General features: G+C 42.4%; 1 protein-coding gene across 1 annotated transcript in view; it reads right to left on the reverse strand.

Annotated features, from left to right (window-relative positions):
- The window catches only part of LOC143774982 (protocadherin-15-like), a 56,919-nt gene that overhangs the window by 18,606 nt on the left and 14,251 nt on the right, over positions 1 to 24,062 (reverse strand). The window contains exons 4-10 of the mRNA XM_077262797.1: positions 17,631 to 17,717; positions 10,888 to 10,998; positions 6,994 to 7,164; positions 6,353 to 6,443; positions 5,143 to 5,249; positions 2,514 to 2,714; positions 1,525 to 1,656 (exon numbers count right to left, since the gene is read on the reverse strand). Of these exons, the coding sequence (XP_077118912.1) occupies positions 1,525 to 1,656; positions 2,514 to 2,714; positions 5,143 to 5,249; positions 6,353 to 6,443; positions 6,994 to 7,164; positions 10,888 to 10,998; positions 17,631 to 17,717 (900 nt within the window). The remainder of the gene's footprint in view (positions 1 to 1,524; positions 1,657 to 2,513; positions 2,715 to 5,142; positions 5,250 to 6,352; positions 6,444 to 6,993; positions 7,165 to 10,887; positions 10,999 to 17,630; positions 17,718 to 24,062) is intronic.

Here is a 24,062-nt window from a genome sequence, read left to right on the forward strand (position 1 = left end):
TTGAGAGATAGAATACCCAGAATAAAATCCAGAAAATCACATTGTATAAATTCTATAACTTTATTTGCATTTTGCGGTGAGAAATAAGTATTTGATCCCTCTGGCAAACAAGACTTAATACTTGGTGGCAAAACCCTTGTTGGCAAGCACAGCAGTCAGACATTTTTTGTAGTTGATGATGAGGTTTGCGCACATGTCAGGAGGAATTTTGGCCCACTCCTCTTTGCAGATCATCTCTAAATCATTAAGATTTTGAGGCTGTTGCTTGGCAACTCGGAGCTTCAACTCCCTCCATAAGTTTTCTATGGGATTAAGGTCTGGAGACTGGCTAGGTCTCTCCATGACCTTAATGTGCTTCTTTTTGAGCCACTCTTTTGTTGCCTTGGCTGTATGTTTTGGGTCATTGTCTTGCTGGAAGAACCCGCCATGACCTATTTTTAATGTCCTGGTGGAGGGAAGGAGGTTGTCACTCAGGATTTTACGGTACATGGCTCTATCCATTCTCCCATTGATGCGGGGAAGTAGTCATGTGCCCTTATCAGAGAAACACCCCCTTTAATCATAATGTTTCCACCTCCATGTTTGACAGTGGGGACACTGTTCTATGGATCATAGGCAGCATTTCTCTTCCTCCAAACACGGGCGTTAATGCCAAAGACCTCAATTTTTGTACTCATCTGACCACAGCACCTTCTCCCAGTCACTCAGAGAACCATCCCGGTGTTTATGGGCAAACTTCAAACGGGCCTGTACATGTGCCTTCTTGAGCAGGGGAGCTTGCGGGCACTGCAGGATTTTAAGCCTTTACGGCGTCATGTGTTACCAATGGTTTTCTTGGTGACTGTGGTCCCAGCTGCCTTGAGATCATTTTCAAGTTCCCCCTGTGTAGTTTTAGGTTAATCTCTCATCTTCCTCATGATCAAGGATACCCCACAAGGTGAGATTTTGCATGGTGCCCCAGATCGATGTCGATTGACAGTCATTTTGCATTTCCTCCATTTTCTTACTATTGCACCATTTGTCTCCTTCTCACCCAGCGTCTTACTTATGGTTTTGTAGCCCATTCCAGCTTCGTGCAGGTCTATGATTTTTGGTCTTGTCTAGGCGGTAGAGGTTAGAGTCTGACTGATTAATTGGGTCTGTGGACAGGAGTCTTTTATAGAGGTGACTATGTAAGACAGGTGTCTTTAAGGCAGGTAACGAGTTGATTAGGAGCATCTAACTGTTCTGTAGGAGCCAGAACTCTTAATGGTTGGTAGGGGATCAAATACTTATTTCTCACTGCAAAATGCAAATAAATTTATATAATTTATGCAATGAGATTTTCTGGATTTAATTTTTTATATTCTATCAATGTTAAAATTGAAGGTTAGAATCATAGACTGTGGGCAAACTTACAAAATCAGCAAGGGATCAAATACTTATTTCCCCCACTGTACCCCCCAGAGTCATATAAAGGCAAAAGCAGCAATAGTAACAGCAGTAGGTTACATTAAGAATATGCTTTGATAGCGATACACTTACTTTCACAGTGTAGGTCTCCAGTGCTTGAAACAGGTTTGCTCTTGCTATAAGAAAGCCACTTTGTGTTATCTGAAATAGCTGACTATGATTAGACAGTGTTGTCAGACTAAGGTGGATCTGGGGATTGGTTCCCTGAAATCACAACGATAAGTTGTTATGAAGCTAAGAGCCATTAACAAAGCAATAATAAAGTGTAGAACCTCGATTTCCAAACACGTCAGATATATAAATATACAAGGGTTTCCTGTATCATATACTCAAATATTCCCATAAGGCCTGTGCACCCAGTGTCATTTTGGCATACGCTGGGCCTATCTGAGCCAGTATACCTATTTTTCTCACTGTATATAAAAGCATGATCTATCACACTTTTATATACAGTGAGGCGCAGAATATACAGTTGTACAATGGGAATAATCCATTGAGTTATGCCATACAGTAGAGTAGCATATATATGAGACGCATGTTGGGGAATACTGTACTTGTGGTGTATACATGCTTTTGCTAAAGAGAAAAGTGAAAATAGCCTTATGATAAATTCACATTCATTCTTTCTTCACAGGAACAGAAAATCCCTTTTGACTATAATGGGGGTCTGTCATTTTAACCTGTATTTACTATTGTGGGGCATACCCTTCAAGCTTCTTTTACACTTGTTTTTTATATCTTTTTTTGCTTGTAAAATGGCAAGCCTTCTTTGCATCATATTTTTGCTCACATATTTTTGTCATATTTCTTTAGACATTTTTTTCTTATAAAGAAGTGTATGAAAAAAACATTAAACCTAGAGAATGTTGTGGTTGGAAGAAAACAGCAAAAATACACAAGCAAAACAAAAACAGTCCGTTTCATAATATTTAATTGATATTTAGCTAATATCAGATCATGAAGGCACCCTCAATGATATCTAATAGGTTACATAAAATGTATCTGTTAGAAGTGATTTTACAATTGCGGTAAGAAACAAGATGTCAGATTGTATGACTTACATTGGGGAAATCTCCATCAGAAGGCATAAGAGAAAGCACCCGGCCATTGTACGTGCTGACCAGGGCTACAGGATTGTTATCCTCTTGCACAAATGCCTGATACTGGGTAGCACCAAAGCGAGGAGCATGCCTGTTTGGTGCCAGCACTCGGATTTTTGCCTCTGCCAAGGAAAATTTTCTGGAGTCACAAACTTGCGAGGCCTGCAGGGAATAATAATTTGACATATAACCTTATAAATGTTATACTTTGAAATCTCTACATTCTGTGCGTAGGACCTCTTCGACCTAAGTCCTACGCATCTTCAGGACACTGTTTTCTGAGGTTAGCAACATTTCTTTTAGCCAGGAAAGTGTTTGCCAAGAAATGAAATGTAATGTGCATTGTGTTAATGGAAAATGCAGCACAGTTTGCACATCCACTGCCCACATAACTTCACACAGTGCTGCCCAACGTATTATAAAGTGATCATACACCTCCATATAGTGTAGTAAAGAAGCAGTCCCATCAAAGATTTTATCTTCTTAATATATTGCAATTATGTCACTGCATCGGGACTCTTTGACTTTCTGCATGTGCTTCTCTCATCACCTGCTGGACTATTGACCACAGGTTTAAAGCAACCTGCGGTCTACAGAACAGAGAGCTGTAGTGCAGGGAAACCATGTCCAAGGTGACCGCACCCTCTGCCTCCCAGTAGCAATGCTTCTGGTGCATGGCCTTGGTCGATACAAGTGTATTGAGCAAGGCCAGACATCATGTATAGTCAGAATGTGGCCTGAAGTCACATACTTGCGGTCACATAACCGCTGGGTCCTGGCACCAGCATCGGAGAACCCTCACAGCGCACGTCACAAATTTTTGAAATCTGACTAGTGTTACTTTGTCGTAATAACTCTGGAACGCTTCAAAAAAAATTTTTTTTTTTCGTGACACATTATACTTTATGGTGGTGAATTTTGGTTGATATGTTTTGTGTTTATTTATAAAAAAAAATCAAATTTGAGAAAAATGTAAAAAAAATTAGCAATTTTCAAATTTTGAATGATATATGTGCTATAGTGCACAACCCTTTAATCCAGACAGTCACACCACAGCAAAACATTAATAAATAACATTTTTCCAGACAGTCATACCACAGCAAAACATTAATAAATATAATTTCCCTTATGTTTGCTTTACACTAGCACCGTTTGTAAAATGTTTTTTTATTTTGTTAGCCTTTAGGAGGTTTAAAAATGTAGCAGCAATTTTTCATTTTTTCAAGGAAATTTACAAAATTTTTTTTTTAGGCATTTATCCATGTTTGAAGTGCCTTTAGGGGTCCCATATATTGGGAAACCCCCAAAAGTTATACCATTTTAAAAACAGCACCCCCTGATATATTGAAAACTGCTGTCAGGTAGTTTATTAACCATTCAGGTGCTTTACAGGAATTAATGCAAAGTGGCATGACAGGAATGAAAAAGTGTATTTTTACCACATAAATGCCGCTGACTTCTGAACAGATTACTACAGCCGTCAGACTCTAAGGGTACTGTCACACAGTACCATTTTGATCGCTACGACGGCACGATCCGTGACGTCGCAGCGATCGTATGATTATCGCTCCAGCGTCGTAGACTGCGGTCACACGTTGCAATCACGGCGCTGGAGCGATGCCGAAGTCCCCGGTAACCAGGGTAAACATCGGGTAACTAAGCGCAGGGCCGCGCTTAGTAACCCGATGTTTACCCTGGTTACCAGCGTAAACGTAAAAAAAACAAACAGTACATACTTACATTCCGGTGTCTGTCCCCGGCGTTCTGCTTCTCTAGTCTCCACTGTGTAAGCGCCATAGCCGGCAAGCACAGCGGTGACGTCAGACGTCCCCGCTGTGCTCGCTTTCCGGCCGGCAGGCGCTCACACAGTGCAGAGAAGCTGAGACGCTGGAGGACAGACACCGGAATGTAAGTATGTACTGTTTGTTTTTTTACGTTTACGCTGGTAACCACGGTAAACATCGGGTTACTAAGCGCGGCCCTGCGCTTAGTTACCCGATGTTTACCCTGGTTACAAGCGAAGACATCGCTGGATCGCTGTCACACACAACGATCCAGCGATGTCAGCGGGTGATCAAGCGACGAAAGAAAGTTCCACACGATCTGCTACGACGTACGATTCTCAGCAGGATCCCTGATCGCTGCTGCGTGTCAGACACTGCGATATCGTAACGATATCGCTAGAACGTCACGAATCGTACCGTCGTAGCGATCAAAATGGTACTGTGTGACAGTACCCTAAGGCCGCTATTTGGTCATGAATTGCCAATCACAAACATCAGGCCCACAAAATCATGATCTGAGGGCACCAATTGAGATAAAGGGGGAGCTCCCACACTCTGTTAACCATTTATAATGATGTAGTCACTATTGACTGCAGCATCTAAGGGGTTAAACAGATATGGACGGTGCAAACACTGATCGTGGCTGATACAGCAAGTTGTCAGCTATAGTGCGCAGCCAACAGCTGCTGAATTGTCACCTGTATGGGGAGGCTATTCTCTTATATCTCAGGTCAGTTAAAAGTGTTTAATGGACCTAAATATTGTACAATTCTGAATAAGCTAAATAATGATAAATGAAGTCTTACCATAACTTTCAAATTATAGAAAGTAGAAGCAGGTATACTTTCCAATGTGTTTATCAGGGAAACAGATCCAGTAATATTATCAATCTGGAACAGATCACTGCCTGGACCTGCATGATAATAAGGTAAATTATATATGTATAATAATAATCAGTCTCGTGCTGGCTCATTCCATCACATCTCTCCAGACTTGGTCTGATAAGTCTTTCTGCGTGTTTGCTAGGTCAAACCTTGCCCCTTCCTTTTTTTTTACTGTGAGGCTTCTTTTACACATACCGTTATTTTGCGGCCCGTTTTTGCAGCCCCAATAGATTTCTACTGGGCCGCAAAAACGGGCCGCAATAATTTCACTGGGGCTGCAAATACAACAGAAAGTTGTTTTTGCGGTGCACCATAACTTCCGGTTTTGCGGAACGCAATTTTTTCCCAATACTTTTGCTATAGTATTGGGAACCCAAAAAACGGCGATCCACAAGTTTTTTGTGGTCCGTTATTGCGGCAGACCGTGAAAATTGCAGCAATACCTGGTAAGTGTAAAAGAAGCCTTACTCCTTTCTCCTTTGTTAGCTGATGTTGCATCCATGGAGTAGGAAAATCTGCAAGATCTCATGGTTCTATAGCAGATGCCGGCTATGTAATATAACCAGTATCTGGCATGTGTGGTGCGCGCTCAGCTCCTGAGCTTGCTCCAAACACCCTGACATACTCCATGACATAATAATACATCATGAAAAATTTAAGACTTAAGAGGTACAGTACATGCTTTTTTATGAATTTGGTGCATCTTACTCCATCTTCATCAGAACTGACGTGAAAACCTCAAGTCTTGATGAATTGTGGTCTTTTATACTTTTTACAAAACACAAGTTTCAGACATCATTTATCTTGACAATGTTATAACTACGGTATAATGTTGACATTGAATAGGACATGTCCTGGGCTCCTGCATTAGTTCCTATCCAACCCCTAGTTAAAATCCCCATAATAATCTACTAATGAATTTCTGTAAGATACTTAAAGACGTGGTTTGTTTGCTATACCCATAAAAAAGATTATAAGGTATTCAGCTCGCAGAATTCAATACATTGACAAACCGAGAATAGCTTGGAGATCTTAAAGGAAAAGGAAACACCCAGGTGGTTACATATTGGTATTTCTAATGTTTAAGGACAGGAGTAATAACTTTGACGAGTTAATGTTGTATACACTTTACCTGACAGTAAAGAATAGGAGACTGGAGTCATTATTCCTTTGTCACCATCTTCTGCAAATATAGGCCCGGGAGTGAACACAAGTGGCCCAACCTGGCAATACAAGCAGGAAACATCTTTTCATTATGTACCATCTGTCTACTCAAATAGATGTTATGGCCCTGATTCATCAAGTTATTGAAGTCACTTTTCTTTTTTTTTTGTCTTGTATTTGCTGTCTTTGTGCTCCAAAATATTTAAGATGGCGCCCCCAGTTCATGAATTTGGCACAACACAAAAAATGCCCTTTTTTGCATTTAACAGTTGTTCTAGCGACTTTCTAGAGCACAAATTTCTCTAGAAAATCTCTTAAAAAGTTGCATATTTTCCTTAAAATGCGTCAAATAAAAAATTACAGTGAGAAATGCCCTCCAAAATAAGACATTTGGTAACAGTTACATTTTATGAACATGTCTAAATATCTGGATGAGTAAAGTTGTCGAGAAAAACAAAAAAAGACTTATAAAAGAAAGACATCTTAAAAATGGCGCAAATATTATAGAGAATAAGACGCATATACTGAATCCATAAGAAAGCGCAGATTACTACAGAAAACTGGAGAAACAGCAATGATAAATAAATCCAACATTTTCAAAAAACTTACTGGCTCTAATCTTGATGTTATGTTCACCAAGTACGTTGGACTGGTACAGACTTTGACACCATCATGGAACATATAAAGACAGGGAACGAACTGTGGGTACTGATCATCCCCATCAAGTACGATGACCCGCACTCTCGCTGTAGAGCGCTGCCTCTCTCTCGTTGTCATTTCCTGTTGTAGAAGAATATATGTCTATAAATGTTCATTCATAGTCTTTATAACTTACATCTTCACAGATGAACAGACTAAACCAGCACAGCATGAAAACTTTGGAGGACAGGTAATAACGTACAGTTGACTCTATAGTAGTATTGCTTGGTCTGCCTTTTGTGAAAGAAATTCAGTTCATCCCTTTAGGTGTAACTTACTATCAACCTGTACCATTGCCCATTAAGGATCATTTGCAATACGGAAAGAGTCAGATGATGTACCCCTTTTTCTCTGTCTGAAGAACTATTATGAATATACAATAATGGCTACTTTGCTCTTATGTGTAAATCAATGCCTGTCATACCCATACTGTAGATGTTGTGAATTTCTTGATAAATAGATTACAGTTTATGACTGAGTAGTAGACTCTGCAATGGGACGTTGATCCAAGGAAATACACTGATTTCCATATGTGGAATCGGGAAGGAAATTTTACCTTACTATGGTGCAGGCAAATTTTAGCTGGGGGGCAAACATAAATCAGTGGCCCAGGCGTAGAAGTTCATCGATAGCCTGGGGGCAAGCATAAATCAATAGCCCAGGCATAACAGGCCATCATTAGCTTGGGGGCAAGCATAAAGTACTGGCCCAGGCGTAGCAGCCTATAGTTATCCTTGGGGCAAGCATAAAGCACTGGCCCAGGCATAGCTGCCCATTGTTAGCCTGATGGCAAGTATAAAGCACTGGCCCAGGCGTAGCTGCCCATCGTTAGCCTGGGGGCAAGCATAAAGCAATGGCCCAGGCGTATCAGCCCTTCGTTAGCCTGGGGGCAAGCATAAAGCACTTGCCCAGGCATAGCAGCCCATCATTAGCCTGGGGGCAAGCATAAAGCAGTGGCCCAGGTGTAGCTACCCATCTTTAGCCTGGGGCAAGCATAAAGCACTGGCCCAGGCGTAGCTGCCCATCCTTAGCCTGGGGGCAAGCGTAAAGCAATGGCCCAGGAGTATCAGCCCTTCATTAGCCTGGGACAAGCATAAAGTACTGGCCCAGGCGTAGCAGCCCATCATTAGCCTGGGGGCAAGCATAAAGTGCTGGCCCAGGCGTAGCAGCCCATCGTTAGCCTGGGGCAAGCATAAAACACTGGCCCAGGCATAGCTGCCCATCATTAGCCTGGTGGCAAGCATAAAGCACTGGCCCAGGCGTAGCTGACCATCGTTAGCTTGGGGGAAAGAATAAAGCAATGGCCCAGATGTAGCAGTCCATCGTTAGCCTGGGGACAAGCATAAAGCAATGGCCCAGGCGTAGCAGCCCATCGTTAGCCTTGGGCAAGCATAAAACACTGGCCCAGGCGTAGCTGCCCATCATTAGCCTGGGGGCAAGCATAAAGCACTGGCCCAGGCGTAGCTGCCCATCATTAGCTTGGGGGCAAGAATAAAGCAATGGCCCAGGTGTAGCAGCCCATCGTTAACCTGGGGGCAAGCATAAAGCACTGGCCCAGGCGTAGCTGCCAATCGTTAGCCGGGGGAAAGCATAAAGAACTGGCCCAGGCATAGTCCCCAACATTAGTCTGTTTACCTCTGGTTGCTTCATAAAGGTTAAAGGGGTAACAAGACTTTAAAAAGATGTAAGATGGTGTCATAATGGGAACACCATGCCTTAGTAATTCTAAATGTGTTTGCCTCATTCCTCTCTACCTGGAGGTAGATTCCCTTTAAAGATTATTTCCATCAAAATCTTATATTTGCCAAATAATACATTTGAAGCCAAAAATTGGAAAATCTATAAATATATTTTGTACCTAGAGTCATAGCTATGTTTCAGTTATACCAGCCTTGACCTTTGTTACATAATAACTATCCATTTTACAGGTGACTGTAATAACAGCCGCACTCTGCACTCGGCAAGGATTTTTCCTACAGTGCAAAAGTCACCCTGAGTTTAGCTGTTCTATTTTTACTTTCAATTAGAAATGACATAATATTAAGTGTCTGTCTGTCACTATGCATTAGCTCCACATCACTAAAGGAGAGAGCGCCCATATGTAGGAAGATCAGAAAGCTAAGCTGAAAGCTCAAAGGCGATGGAAGGAGAGTTCCACCCAGCCGGAATCAGTGACTACTGACTAGCCCATGATTGCTAGCGGTGTCAAATAGTGTAATCTCCAAGAGATTATAGTTAAATGTGATTACTACTAGTGCGAGGGGACACCCCTGGAAGGATTAATCTATTTAAGACATGTCTGGATACAAATAGATTGGATTGTCATGTGTTTATAGCAGTCTGTCTCTTCTTCTTGTAGAAGATGGAAAAGCTTTTATAGTAAAATGTGTCCTAATTCTTCCAGGCTTTCATCTCTTAAGGTGCCTTCACACTAAGCGATGCTGCAGCGATACAGACAATGATGCCGATCGCTGCAGCGTCGCTGTTTGGTCGCTGGAGAGCTGTCAGACAGACCGCTCTCCAGCGACCAACGATGCCGAGGTCCCCGGGTAACCAGAGTAAACATCGGGTTGCTAAGCGCAGGGCTGCGCTTAGTAACCCGATGTTTACCCTGGTTACCAGTGTAAAATGTAAAAAAACAAACAGTACATACTCACCTTCGTCCGCTTCCCTGCACTGTGTGAGTGCCGGCCCTAACAGCAGAGTGGTGACGTCACTGCTGTGCTGTGCTTTTACTTTACGGCCGGCACTCAGTCAGTGCAGGAAGCGGACGCCGGGGGACGTGTGACAGACATCAGAAGTTGAGTATGTACTGTTTGTTTTTTTTACTTTTACGATGGTAACCAGTGTAAACATCGGGTTACTAAGCGCGGCCCTGCGCTTAGTAACCCGATATTTACCCTGGTTACCATTGTAAAACATTGCTGGCATCGTTGATTTTGCTGTCAAACACAACGATACACGGCGATCTGACGACCAAATAAAGTTCTGAACTTTAACCAACGACCAGCGATATCACAGCGGGATCCTGATCGCTGCTGCCTGTCAAACTCAACGATATCGCTATCCAGGACGCTGCAACGTCACGGATCGCTAGCGATATCGTTTAGTGTGAAGGTACCTTTAGGCTACATTGCCACAATGAGCTTTTATCGCATTTGTAATGCTGCATATATTCCCTGCATCAAAAGCGCAGCATCTTACATTTCCAGCAAAGTGGATGGGATTTCTAGAAATCTTCTGCCCACTCTGCTTCTTCAGATCCGCAACCTGTCAATTTGTCTTGCAAGTTTTATGTGCAGATTTTCCCTATAGACTTACAAATAGATGCTGAAAATCAGCAGGTAAAAAACGCTGCATTTCCATGGCATGAATACATAAAAAATGTATGTAATCAGCATCTAAGAGTATCAATAAAGTTCAGTGAAATCAAAATACCAGGAAGTTTCAAAACCAATGCAACTTTATTTAAAGAAAAAGAGTCAAAAACCACAGGGTCAAAAACGTTATAAAAACCCATATTAAAAAAACGCACGCAAACGCAATGTAAAAATGCAAGTAACCAAATTTACATACAGTAATAGGTGCAGAAATCCTGCAACATCAAAAACTCACCAAAAGCGCATTGTGGAAACGTAGCCTTACAGAAGATCTGTGGAATGTATCTGAATCTAATGTACAGGAAAATAAATAATTGATAACTAAAACCTGGGACTTTCCTTGGAAGGTAAATTAATTTAGGCTGAAATATGAATATCTCTATTTCGAAATACTAAACAAAGGTGTTGTAACCAGATATCTTACCACAGCATGAATGATAACCTCCAGTTCCTGTACATTTTCATAGTCTAAAGGCCTAGACAGCAATACTTTCCCGTTGTAAGGGAGATCCATGTGAAAGTATTTAAAGTCACCCTGTGAACAATAGAGAAGAAAAAACCTTCTTTGTAAACACATGGCATGCATTATAATCAGGATCAAGCTCCTAAATACTTACAGTGGGCACAGAAAGTATTCAGACCCCTTTACATTTTTCACTCTTTGTTTCATTGCAGCCATTTCATGTTTTTTTTTTAAATTTCAAAAATTACTACATTTCTGTTTTTTCAGTCGAGATGGGGTGCAGAGTGTACATTAATGAGAAAAAATGAACTTTCTTGAATTTACCAAATGGTTGCAATGAAACAAAGAGTGAAAAATGTAAAGGGGTCTGAATACTTTCTGTACCCACTGTACCGTAAAATCAGGAATACGTTAATCACATACACAAAGTGAAACAGTGAGGTTTTCCACTGGGGGCACACCCACAGGACCACATTGCAGAAAGTGGATCCATTGGCCCATGTTATGCTACCCAAAATAACTGCATAACAGAGAAGGCCAAGTAACATTTGACCTGGGCATTGTTCTTTAGTAGAGAAATTATTTTGACATCCCCTTGTTCCTCTTCTGCCTATCCCTTCACTGAGAGAATTCAGTTCAGATTTTTTTTTATTTTTTGCAGTTGGTATAGCCTAAAGCATTTATCACCTATCCACCAGATATATTTGAGGTGACACTGTAGTGAGAATTTTAATAGTTTCCCTTTTCTTTAGAAGCAAATCCACTCCTGTTTGTTTACCTTTCTAAGAAAATGGAAGACCTATAGTCATATAGTAACATTAGTTATCCAACACTCTTTGTCACTTCCTCTTTTTTTTAACACCATGTGAAAGTAAATGAAACCGTGAAATTTAACCCTTTAGTGACACTGGATGTACTGATACGTCCCATGTCGATTGTCTGTGTATAGATAGCTGAGCCTGCCCCATACCTGGCAGGTGCCTGCTGTGTTACACAGCCAGTACCTGCCTGTAACAGCAGCAATGACAGTGCCAATTGCTGCTGTTAGCACCTTTAAAGGGAATCTCTCACCCCATTTTTCACCTATAAGCTGCGGCCACCGCCATCAGGGGCTTATCTACAGCATTCTGTAATGCTGTAGGTAAGCCCCGATGAAACCTGAAAGATGAGAAAAACAAGTTATATTATACTCACCCAGGGGCGGTCCGGTGTGGTTTGGTCCGATGGGCGTCGTGGTCCGGGTCCGGCGCCTCCCATCTTCATGCGATGTCATCCTCTTCTTTGCTTCCTGTCAAGGCTCCGGCGCAGGCATACTGATTTGCTCTGTTGAGGGCAGCGCAAAGTACTGCAGTGCACAGGTGCCGGGCCTCTCTGAACTTTCTTGGCGCCTGCGCACTACAGTACTCAACAGAGCAAATCAGTACGTCTGCGCAGGAGCCGCAGCAGGAAGAAAAGAAGAAGACGTCATCGTATGAAGATGGGAGGCGCCAGATCGGACCGTGACACCCATCGGATCGGACCGCCCCCCCAGGTGAGTATAATCTAACTTGTTTTTCTTATCTTTCAGGTTACATTACAGAATGCTGTAGAAAAGCCTCTGATGGCGGTGGCCGCAGCTTATAGGGCCAAAATTAGATGACAGATTCCCTTTAAGTGCAGCTGTTATCCATTGTCAACAGCATTTAATGTGCGCATTGTATCTTGAGGCTATCGTCCCACCCTGCAGCGTGCTGATATGTGGCCATAGCAGCAAGGGGCTTGTTGAAGGCCTCAATAGTTGCCTTGTCAGGACTCCTGTGAAGTTCATCCACAGGCTGGGCTTCATTGGAAATGTTTTTTGCTTTAAACAGCAATACTGTTGTACTGTGGTATATAGAACACATGATCAGACAATTGCAGGTTTAAGTTCTCCAAGGGGACTGAAAAACAAAGTAATAAAGAGTTTTTAAAATAATATATATAAGAAATTCAAATCACCTTATTTTTCCCCTTTTAAAAGTAAAGAAATAAAATCATATACAGTGACATGTAAAAGTTTGGGCACCCCTGGTCAAAATTACTGTTATTGTGAACAGTTAAGCAAGTTGAAGATGAAATGATCTCTGAAAGGGTTAAAGTTAAAGATGACACATTTCCTTTGTATTTTAGGCAAAAAAATAAATATATATATATATATATATATACACATATATACAGTGGGGCAAAAAAGTATTTAGTCATTCAGCAATAGTGCAAGTTCCACCACTTAAAAAGATGAGAGGCGTCTGTAATTTACATCATAGGTAGACCTCAACTATGGGAGACAAACTGAGAAAAAAAAATCCAGAAAATCACATTGTCTGTTTTTTTATCATTTTATTTGCATATTATGGTGGAAAATAAGTATTTGGTCAGAAACAAACAATCAAGATTTCTGGCTCTCACAGACCTGTAACTTCTTCTTTAAGAGTCTCCTCTTTCCTCCACTCATTACCTGTAGTAATGGCACCTGTTTAAACTTGTTATCAGTATAAAAAGACACCTGTGCACACCCTCAAACAGTCTGACTCCAAACTCCACTATGGTGAAGACCAAAGAGCTGTCAAAGGACACCAGAAACAAAATTGTAGCCCTGCACCAGGCTGGGAAGACTGAATCTGCAATAGCCAACCAGCTTGGAGTGAAGAAATCAACAGTGGGAGCAATAATAAGAAAATGGAAGACATTCAAGACCACTGATAATCTCCCTCGATCTGGGGCTCCACGCAAAATCCCACCCCGTGGGGTCAGAATGATCACAAGAACGGTGAGCAAAAATCCCAGAACCACGCGGGGGGACCTAGTGAATGAATTGCAGAGAGCTGGGACCTATGTAACAAGGCCTACCATAAGTAACACACTACGCCACCATGGACTCAGATCCTGCAGTGCCAGACGTGTCCCACTGCTTAAGCCAGTACATGTCCGGGCCCGTCTGAAGTTTGCTAGAGAGCATTTGGATGATCCAGAGGAGTTTTGGGAGAATGTCCTATGGTCTGATGAAACCAAACTGGAACTGTTTGGTAGAAACACAACTTGTCGTGTTTGGAGGAAAAAGAATACTGAGTTGCATCCATCAAACACCATACCTACTGTAAAGCATGGTGGTGGAAACATCATGCTTTGGGGCTGTTTCTCTGCAAAGGGGCCAGGACGACTGATCCGGGTACATGAAAGAATGAATGGGGCCATGTATCGTGAGATTTTGAGTGCAAACCTCCTTCCATCAGCAAGGGCATTGAAGATGAAACGTGGCTGGGTCTTTCAACATGACAATGATCCAAAGCACACCGCCAGGGCAACGAAGGAGTGGCTTCGTAAGAAGCATTTCAAGGTCCTGGAGTGGCCTAGCCAGTCTCCAGATCTCAACCCTATAGAAAACCTTTGGAGGGAGTTGAAAGTCCGTGTTGCCAAGCGAAAAGCCAAAAACATCACTGCTCTAGAGGAGAACTGCATGGAGGAATGGGCCAACATACCAACAACAGTGTGTGGCAACCTTGTGAAGACTTACAGAAAACGTTTGACCTCTGTCATTGCCAACAAAGGATATATTACAAAGTATTGAGATGAAATTTTGTTTCTGACCAAATACTTATTTTCCACCATAATATGCAAATAAAATGATAAAAAACAGACAATGTGATTTTCTGGATTTTTTTTTTCTCAGTTTGTCTCCCATAGTTGAGGTCTACCTATGATGTAAATTACAGACTCCTCTCATCTTTTTAAGTGGTGGAACTTGCACTATTGCTGAATGACTAAATACTTTTTTGCCCCACTGTATATATATATATATATATATATATATATATACATATATATATACAGGGACAAAATAATGGAAACACCTGGAAATATCAACAAAAGTTAGTTTTATTTGGTATAGGTCCACCTTTTGCGGCGATTATAGCCTCAATTCTCCGAGGTATGGATTCATACAAGGTGTGAATTGTTTCCAAAGGAATTTTAGCCCATTTTGCAGTTAAAACACCCTCCAGTTCTTTGAGCGACGATGGCGGCGGAAATCAACGTCTAACTTGAATCTCTAAAATCGACCATAAATGCTCAATAATGTTGAGGTCTGGGGATTGTGGGGGCCAGATGAGATGCTCAACTTCATTAGAATGTTCCTCGCACCATGCTTTAACGATTCTAGCTGTATGAATTGGTGCTTTATCATCCAGAAAGATGGCGTTCCCCTCCGGGAACAGAGCTTGAACCATTGGATGCACTCGGTCGCCCAAAATGCCTAAACAATCTCGGCTGTTAATTCTTCCATGAAGGGATATCCTTGGCCCGGCGGATCTCCACGAAGTAGCACCCCAGATCATCACAGAACCTCTGCCAAGTTTTATGGTTGGGAGAAAGCAGTCTGGATGGAATGCTTCTTTCGGCTGTCTCCAAACGTACACTCGGCCGCAGGTCGTTAATAGGGTAAACGATGATTCGTCTGAGAATATCACATGTTTCCACTGCTCGAAGGACCAATTCTGGAGGTTTCTACAACACTCTAAACGCTTGGATGTTGGCTGCTTCCAGGCTGATCTTGCACTCCTCCCATTGACCTTGCAGGTGGCAGTAATCAACTCTACCTGCCCATAAATTGTAGGTTTAGCCCTAGAGTGACATGTTTGTCCATAGTTGTAGGCTGGTGGCCCAAGAGTGGCATGTACGGTAGAGTAGGACCCATCAGAAGGAGATCACCTTGCCGTGGTTCATGGGCACACATGAATTGGCCAACTTATGCGCTAAGAATCTTCAATTCATCTATTACTGTAAGTTTTATGAAAACAAATTTTTTTGAAAAAATTTGTGAAAAAATATTTTTGAGAAGTATGATTCATATTGGATATTTGTCTGTGTTTTCACATGGCCTAGATTCATGTACATGTGCTGCTGTGTTCTTTTCTATCTATCTATCTATCTATCTATCTATCTATCTACAGTGGTTGGACAAAATAATGGAAACACCTGGAAATATCAACAAATGTTAGTTTAATTTGGTATAGGTCCACCTTTTGCGGCGATTATAGCCTCAATTCCCTGAGGTATGGATTCATACAAGGTGTGAATTGTTTCCAAAGGAATTTTAGCCCATTCTGCAGTTAAAACACCCTCCAGTTCTTTGAGCGACGATGGCATCCGGAAATCAATGTCTAACTTGAATCTCTAAAATCGACCATAAATGCTCAATAATGTTGAGGTCTGGGGATTGTGGGGGCCAGATGAGATGCTCAACTTCATTAGAATGTTCCTCGCGCCATGCTTTAACGATTCTAGCTGTATGAATTGGTGCATTATCATCCAGAAAGATGGCGTTCCCCTCCGGGAACAGTGCTTGAACCATTGGATGCACTTGGTCGCCCAAAATGCCTAAACAATCTCGGCTGTTAATTCTTCCATGAAGGGTATCATTGGCCCGGCGGATCTCCACGAAGTAGCACCCCAGATCATCACAGAACCTCCGCCATGTTTTACGGTTGGGAGAAGGCAGTCTGGATGGAATTCTTCTTTCGGCTGTCTCCACACTCGGCCGGAGGTCAGAAATAGGGTAAACGATGATTCGTCTGAGAATATCACATGTTTCCACTGCTCGAGGGACCAATTCTGGAGGTTTCTACACCACTCTAAACGCTTGGAAACATTTGTCATTGAGAGCAGCGGTTTTCTAATTGCAGCTCTTCCGTGGAATCCAGATTTGTGCGGCTCCCGACGAACAGTTTTCGTGGAAACTGGGTTCTGTAGGTGTTTATTGAGCTCAGCAGTGATTTTCGGAGCCGTGGTCTTGCGATCCTCTCTCACAATTCGCTTTAGAGTCCGACGGTCTCTCTCAGTCAACTTTGACTTTCAGCCGGACCTGTGCTTTGCTGCGGACATTTTTCCTTCTCTTTCAAATGCAGTCATTACTTTGGAGACAGTACCTATTGACACGCCAAGCATTCGGGCACTTTCTGTTATACTAGCACCTGCCATACGAGCACCAACAATTTGGCCTCTTTGAAAATCTGAGAGGTCTGCCATTGGTATCAGGTTCTCATCAATGTTCTTACAATTATGCAAAACAAACAGTTAATTTACATTCACATATCGCATAACACAAATAATCAACTACAAAACATTACCATATGCCACGGTTTGCATGTTTATAACATGTTCGAAGATTATTATGCCAAAATGTTAGGTGTTTCCATTATTTTGTCCAACCCCTGTATATATATATATATATATATATATATATATGCATCTTTAACTTGGCGAGATGTTCTTTTTCTGACATTCTGTGAATTCTGTGCCCCTTTTTCTCCACACATACCTTTGATCTTGGATGTCATCCGAGTGCAGTCCGATTACTGTGGATGCCGGCAATGGAGAAGATGTAGAAATTACTTTCTCCGTCTCATCCTCACTTGTGCTGCGATTTCCTCATGTCAGAGGATCAGAGCACAGTACCATGACACTCGGCTCCTGCTTGTAGCAGAGTCTGAGCCAAGTGTCATTTGTGTTATGGGCCCCTCATTCTGTTGCAGTAGACAAGATACTCGTGTGACTCCAGCCTTATAGCTTGGCTTAGGGTAACTTTACATACAAGTAATTCATTTATAATACAACTAAAGATGCACTTATAGTTTATCTGATCACGTGTGTACTAGTGACTGGCATTACAAGACAACATTTCTTGTACTCACCCTTGTTCGGTCTATTACATACATCAATGTATCGCCATCTAAATCCATTGCCTTCGCAGTAAATACTACAGAGTCCACCTCAGCCAGCTTAAAAACATGCAATGTGAACACGGATGTAAATTGTTACATTGTTATACTGTCAATAACTTTGTGTACATTCTGTCTTACAGGAATCCTCTAAAACAAACTGTAGTGTTGTTATATTTTACTGTTTAGTGTCTGCAGCTCCGCTCACATCTAAGTGTCTCTAAGCTACAGACTACAGATAAACACCGTATGTAGTCTGATGGGGGAGTCAGACTTTCTAATGTCTCATACGTCTTTTCAGCATGCATCATTAAATACAGCTGCAGAATACATATAGCATATTTGTAGTATGAATACATGACAATACATAGATTTCCTTGGAAGCTGCAAACACACAACAGTAGCGGATTTTTTTTTTAAGATAGACTATTTGCAGAGTTGCTCCGTTTTTTATATTGGCAGCATATGTTAGTGCTTTAACTCATATCATTACAGCTATAAAATTAGTTTGATTCATTTTTTTGTTCACAGTTTGGTAAACATTTTCTATACTTTATGAATTTTAACAATAATTTACTTTCTCTTACTTTTTATTATCGTACAGCCCTGGTTCACATCGCAAACCCGATTTCTCCAGCGATGCTCTAGGAGTGCTGAACGCTTATGGAGGAAAACTTGCACACCAGAAGACTTCATACACTTCAAATTTATGTTAAAAACCTATAACTCTGCCCTTCACATCCCCAAACAGACCTACTACACCACCCTGATCTCCTCACTATCCAACAACCCCAAGAAACTTTTTGACACCTTTCACTCCCTCCTCAGGCCAAAAGCTCAAGCCCCTATCAGACATTTGTGCTGATGACCTGGCCTCCCACTTTATAGAGAAAATAGACAATATCCGTCAGGAAATCTGCTCCCAGTCACCAAGTTCAGTGACTCCCATCCCTCCCTGCATCTCCCCTGGCTCACTCTCCGCATTTGATCACATCACAGAAGAAGAAGTCTCCAGGCTCCTCTCTTCTTCTCGTCCGACTACATGCACTACCGACCCCATTCCCTCACATCTCCTCCAGTCTCTCTCTCCAGTCGTCACTACTCACCTAACTACAATCTTTAATCTTTCACTCTCCTCAGGCATTTTCCCGTCCTTCTTCAAACACTCTATCATTACTCCGTTACTAAAGAAACCCACCCTTGACCCATCCTGCACAAACAACTACAGACCGGTCTCCAATCTCCCCTTCATCTCTAAACTCTTGGAGCGCCTAGTCTACTCCCGCCTTACCTATTACCTCTCCATTCACTCCCTCCTAGACCCTTCACAGTCCGGCTTCCGCCCCCTACACTCGACAGAAACTGCACTCGTCAAAGTGACCAACGACCTTCTGACAGCAAAATGTAACGGTGACCACTCTCTGCTCATTCTTCTCGACCTTTCTGCAGCTTTTGACATTGTTGACCACCCTCTCCTACTCTCTAGGCTCCTACTCCTTGGCATTAAGGACACGGCTCTCTCCTGGTTCTCCTCCTATCTTTCTGACTGCTCCTTCAGTGTTCTGTTCTCTGGCTCCACTTCATCTCCTCTTCCTCTCACTGTCGGGGTACCCCAGGGCTCAGTCCTTGGCCCCCTTCTCTTCTCTCTCTACACGGCCCCAATTGGACAGACCATCAGCAGATTTGGCTTTCAGTACCATCTTTATGCCGACGACACACAACTATACACGTCATCCCCTGACCTTACCCCCGCTGTACTACAGAACGCCACTGACTGTCTGCAGTCTCCAACATAATGTCCGCTCTCTATCTGAAACTCAACCTCTCCAAAACTGAACTTCTTCTGCTCCCACCATCTACTAACATCCCTAAACCTGACATTTCCCTCTCCGTGGGCAGCACCATAATAACACCCCGGTAGCAGGCACGCTGTCTGGGTGTTACATTTGACTCCAATCTCTCCTTCACATCCCATATACAATCTTTTGCCCGCTCATGCCACTTACACCTAAAGAGCATCTCTAGAATCCGCCCTTTTCTCACTATAGAAACAACAAAAACCCTCACTGTCGCCCTGATCCACTCCCGCCTGGACTACTGCAACTCTCTATTAATTGGCCTCCCCCTCACTCAACTTACCTCTCTCCAGTCCATCCTTAATGCAGCAGCCAGGGTTGTCCATCTAGCTAATCGTTACTCAAACGCGTCCGCTCTTCGCCAGTCATTACACTGGCTGCCCATTCATTATAGGATACAATTCAAAGTACTTGTTCTCACCCACAAAGCTCTTCACAGTGCGGCACCCCCTTACATCTCCTCCCTCATTTCTGTCTATCGGCCTAACCGACCTCTGCGCTCTGCAAATGACTTTCGACTAACCTCTGCACTAATCCGTACCTCCCACTCCCGACTCCAAGACTTCTCTCGTGCTTCGCCAATCCTCTGGAATGCTCTACCCCAAGAAATTAGGACCATCCACAATTTGCATAGTTTTAGGCGCTCCCTCAAAACACATTTGTTCAGAGCGGCCTATCATGTTCCCTAATCAGTTATTTTGTTTGAGTGTAGCCCATTCACTATCTCCATCTACCCCCCACCCCCTGAAGTTGGCTGTGCCATCATTGCAAATGCATCATTGTAAATATACACCTGTACTTTGTATCTCCCCCACCTCATTGTAGATTGTAAGCTCTCACGAGCAGGGTCATCTTGTGTTGCTTTAATTATTGTATTGTTAACATTGTTACTTATGACTGTTGTGTTTGAAGCTGTTAAACTGTAAAGCGCTACGGAATATGTTGGCACTATATAAATAAAGATTATTATTATTATTATCACACTGTATATGTTTTTTTCTGTAAAATAAAAAATTACATCAGGTATACAGTTGTACAAGATTGAGCCTAGTTATCTCGCCAGGTTTACCCCTTTAGGGTACATTCACATGACATCTTTTTCATGCGGATTCAGCCCAAAAACCACCTGAAAAAAGTGTTTAACCCCTTTACCCCCAAGGGTGGTTTGCACGTTAATGGCCGGGCCAATTTTTACAATTCTGACCACTGTCCCTTTATGAAGTTATAACTCTGGAACGCTTCAACGGATCCCGGTGATTCTGACATTGTTTTCTCATGACATATTGTACTTCATGATAGTGGTAAAATTTCTTTGATATTACCTGCATTTATTTGTGAAAAAAATGGAAATTTGGCAAAAATTTTGAAAATTTCGCAATTTTCCAAATTTGAATTTTTATGCAATTAAATCACAGAGATATGTCACACAAAATACTTAATAAGTAACATTTCCCACATGTCTACTTTACATCAGCACAATTTTGGAACCAACATTTTTTTTTGTTAGGGAGTTATAAGGGTTAAAAGTTGACCAGCAATTTCTCATTTTTACAACACCATTTTTTTTAGGGACCACATCTCATTTGAAGTCATTTTGAGGGGTCTATATGATAGAAAATAGCAAGTGTGACACCATTCTAAAAACTGCACCCCTCAAGGTGCTCAAAACCACATTCAAGAAGTTTATTAACCGTTCAGGTGTTTCACAGGAATTTTTTGAATGTTTAAATAAAAATGAACATTTAACTTTTTTTCACAAAAAATTTACTTCAGCTCCAATTTGCTTTATTTTACCAAGGGTAACAGGAGAACATGGACCCCAAAAGTTGTTGTACAATTTGTCCTGAGTACGCCGATACCCCATATGTGGGGGTAAACCACTGTTTGGGCACATGGCAGAGCTCGGAAGCGAAGGAGCGCCATTTGACTTTTCAATGCCAAATTGACTGGAATTGAGCTGGGACGCCATGTTGTGTTTGGAGAGCCCCTGATGTGCCTAAACATCAAAAACCCCCACAAGTGACACCATTTTGGAAAGTAGACCCCTAAGGAACTTATCTAGATGTGTGGTGAGCACTTTGACCCATTAAGTGATTCACAGAAGTTTATAATACAGAGCCGTAAAAATAAAAAATCATATTTTTTCACAAAAATGATCTTTTCGCCCCCAATTTTTTATTTTTCCAAGGGTAAGAGAAGAAATTGGACCCCAAAAGGTGTTGTCCAATTTGTCCTGAGTATGCTGATACCCCATATGTGGGGGTAAACCACTGTTTGGGCGCATGGGAGAGCTCGGAAGGGAAGGAGCGCCGTTTGACTTTTCAATGCAAAATTGACAGGAATTGAGATGGGACGCAATGTTGCGTTTGGAGAGCCACTGATGTGCCTAAACATTCAAACCCCCCACAAGTGACACCATTTTGGAAAGGAGACCCCCTAAGGAACTCATCTAGATGTGTTGTGAGAGCTTTGATCCCCCAAGTGTTTCACTACAGTTTATAACGCAGAGCCGTGAAAATAAAAATTCTTTTTTTTTTACACAAAAATTATTTTTTAGCCCCCAGTTTTGTATTTTTCCAAGGGTAACAGTTGAAATTAGACCCCAAAAGTTGTTGTCCAATTTGTCCTGAGTACGCTGATACCCCATATGTGGGAGGGAACCACCGTTTGAGTGCATGGCAGAGCTCGGAAGGGAAGGAGGGTCATTTGGAATGCAGACTTAGATGGATTGGTCTGCAGGCGTCACATTGCGTTTGCAGAGCCCCTAATGTACCTAAACAGTAGAAACCCCCCACCAGTGACTCCATTTTGGAAACTAGACCCCCCAAGGAACTTATCTAGATGTGTTGTGAGAACTTTGAACCCCCAAGTGTTTCCCTACAGTTTATAACGCAGAGCCATGAAAATAAAAAATCTTTTTTTTTCCACAAAAATTATATTTTAGCCCCCAGTTTTGTATTTCTTTAAGGGTAACAGGAGAAATTGGACCCCAAAAGTTGTTGTCCAATGTGTCCTGAGTACGCTGATACCCCATATGTTGGGGTAAACCCTTGTTTGGGTGCACGTGAGAGCTCGGAAGGGTAGGAGCACTGTTTTACTTTTTCAACGCAGAATTGGCTGGAATTGAGATCGGACGCCACGTCGCGTTTGGAGAGCCCCTGATGTGCCTAAACAGTGGAAACCCCCCAATTATAACTGAAACCCTAATACAAACACATCCCTAACCCTAATCCCAACGGTAACCCTAACCACACCCCTAACCCTGACACACCCCTGTTATGGACCTAGTGGTTAGGAGCACCCAGAATGACCTGATGGTTAAAACGGAAAACCTGGGACAAGCTCTGAGGAGGTGGTAACTCTACTGACCACAATCCCTAATCCTATCACACACACTAGAAATAGCCGTGGAGCGTGCCTAACTCTCCCTAGACGCCTCTTCACAGCCTAAGAGCTAACTACCCCTAAAGATAGAAATAGAACCCTACCTTGCCTGAGAGAAATTTCCCAAAGGAAAGTTAGCCCCCCACAAATATTGACTGTGAGTTAAGAGGGAAGTGACAAACACAGGAATGAAACAGATTTTAGCAAAGGAGGCTGAATCTTCTCTAGATAGACAGAGGATAGGAAAGGGAACTATGCGGTCAGTATTAAAAACTACAAAAACCACGCAGAGTGTGCAAAAAGATCTCCACACCGACTCACGGTGTGGAGGTGCAGCTCTGCACCCCCAGAGCTTCCAGCTAGCAGGGAAATATAATAGCAAGCTGGACTAGAAACATAGCATGTACTTAGAAATATATTCAAAAAACAATGAACAACAAATGAACTAGCAGGGACTTAGCTTCTGCTGGAGTAGACAGGTCATCTGAGAAATCCAAGAGAGATCTGAACCAGTACTGAGACATTGACAGCTGGCATGAACTAACGACTTGAGCAGAGTTAAATAGGGAAGCCAGCAGAAGCAATAAGCGAGGGCAGCTGAGAAAGCCAACCTCAAAGATCAGCAGTTCCACTCAAAGCCACCAGAGGGTGTCCAAGGACCGAGCTCATGAAAGTACCATTCACGACCACAGGAGGGAGCCCGAGAACGGAATTCACAACAGTACCCTCCCCTTGAGGAGGGGGTCACCGAACCCTCACCAGAGCCCCCAAGCCGATCAGGACGAGCCAAATGAAAGGCACGAACCAAATCGGCAGCATGGACATCGGAGGCAACAACCCAGGAATTATCCTCCTGACCATAACCTTTCCATTTAACCAGGTACTGAAGCTTCCGTCTCAAAATACGAGAATACAAAATCTTCTCCACCACATACTCCAACTCCCCCTCAACCAACACCGGAGCAGGAGGATCAACGGAAGGAACCATAGGAGCCACATATCTCCGCAACAACGACCTATGGAACACATCATGGATGGCAAAAGAAGCTGGAAGGGCCAAACGAAACGACACAGGATTGATAATTTCAGAAATCTTATAAGGACCAATGAAACGAGGCTTGAACTTAGGAGAAGAAACCTTCATAGGAACATAACGATAAGACAA

The sequence above is a fragment of the Ranitomeya variabilis genome, chromosome 5 (assembly GCF_051348905.1).
Source record: "Ranitomeya variabilis isolate aRanVar5 chromosome 5, aRanVar5.hap1, whole genome shotgun sequence".
NCBI classification, from domain to species: domain Eukaryota; kingdom Metazoa; phylum Chordata; class Amphibia; order Anura; family Dendrobatidae; genus Ranitomeya; species Ranitomeya variabilis.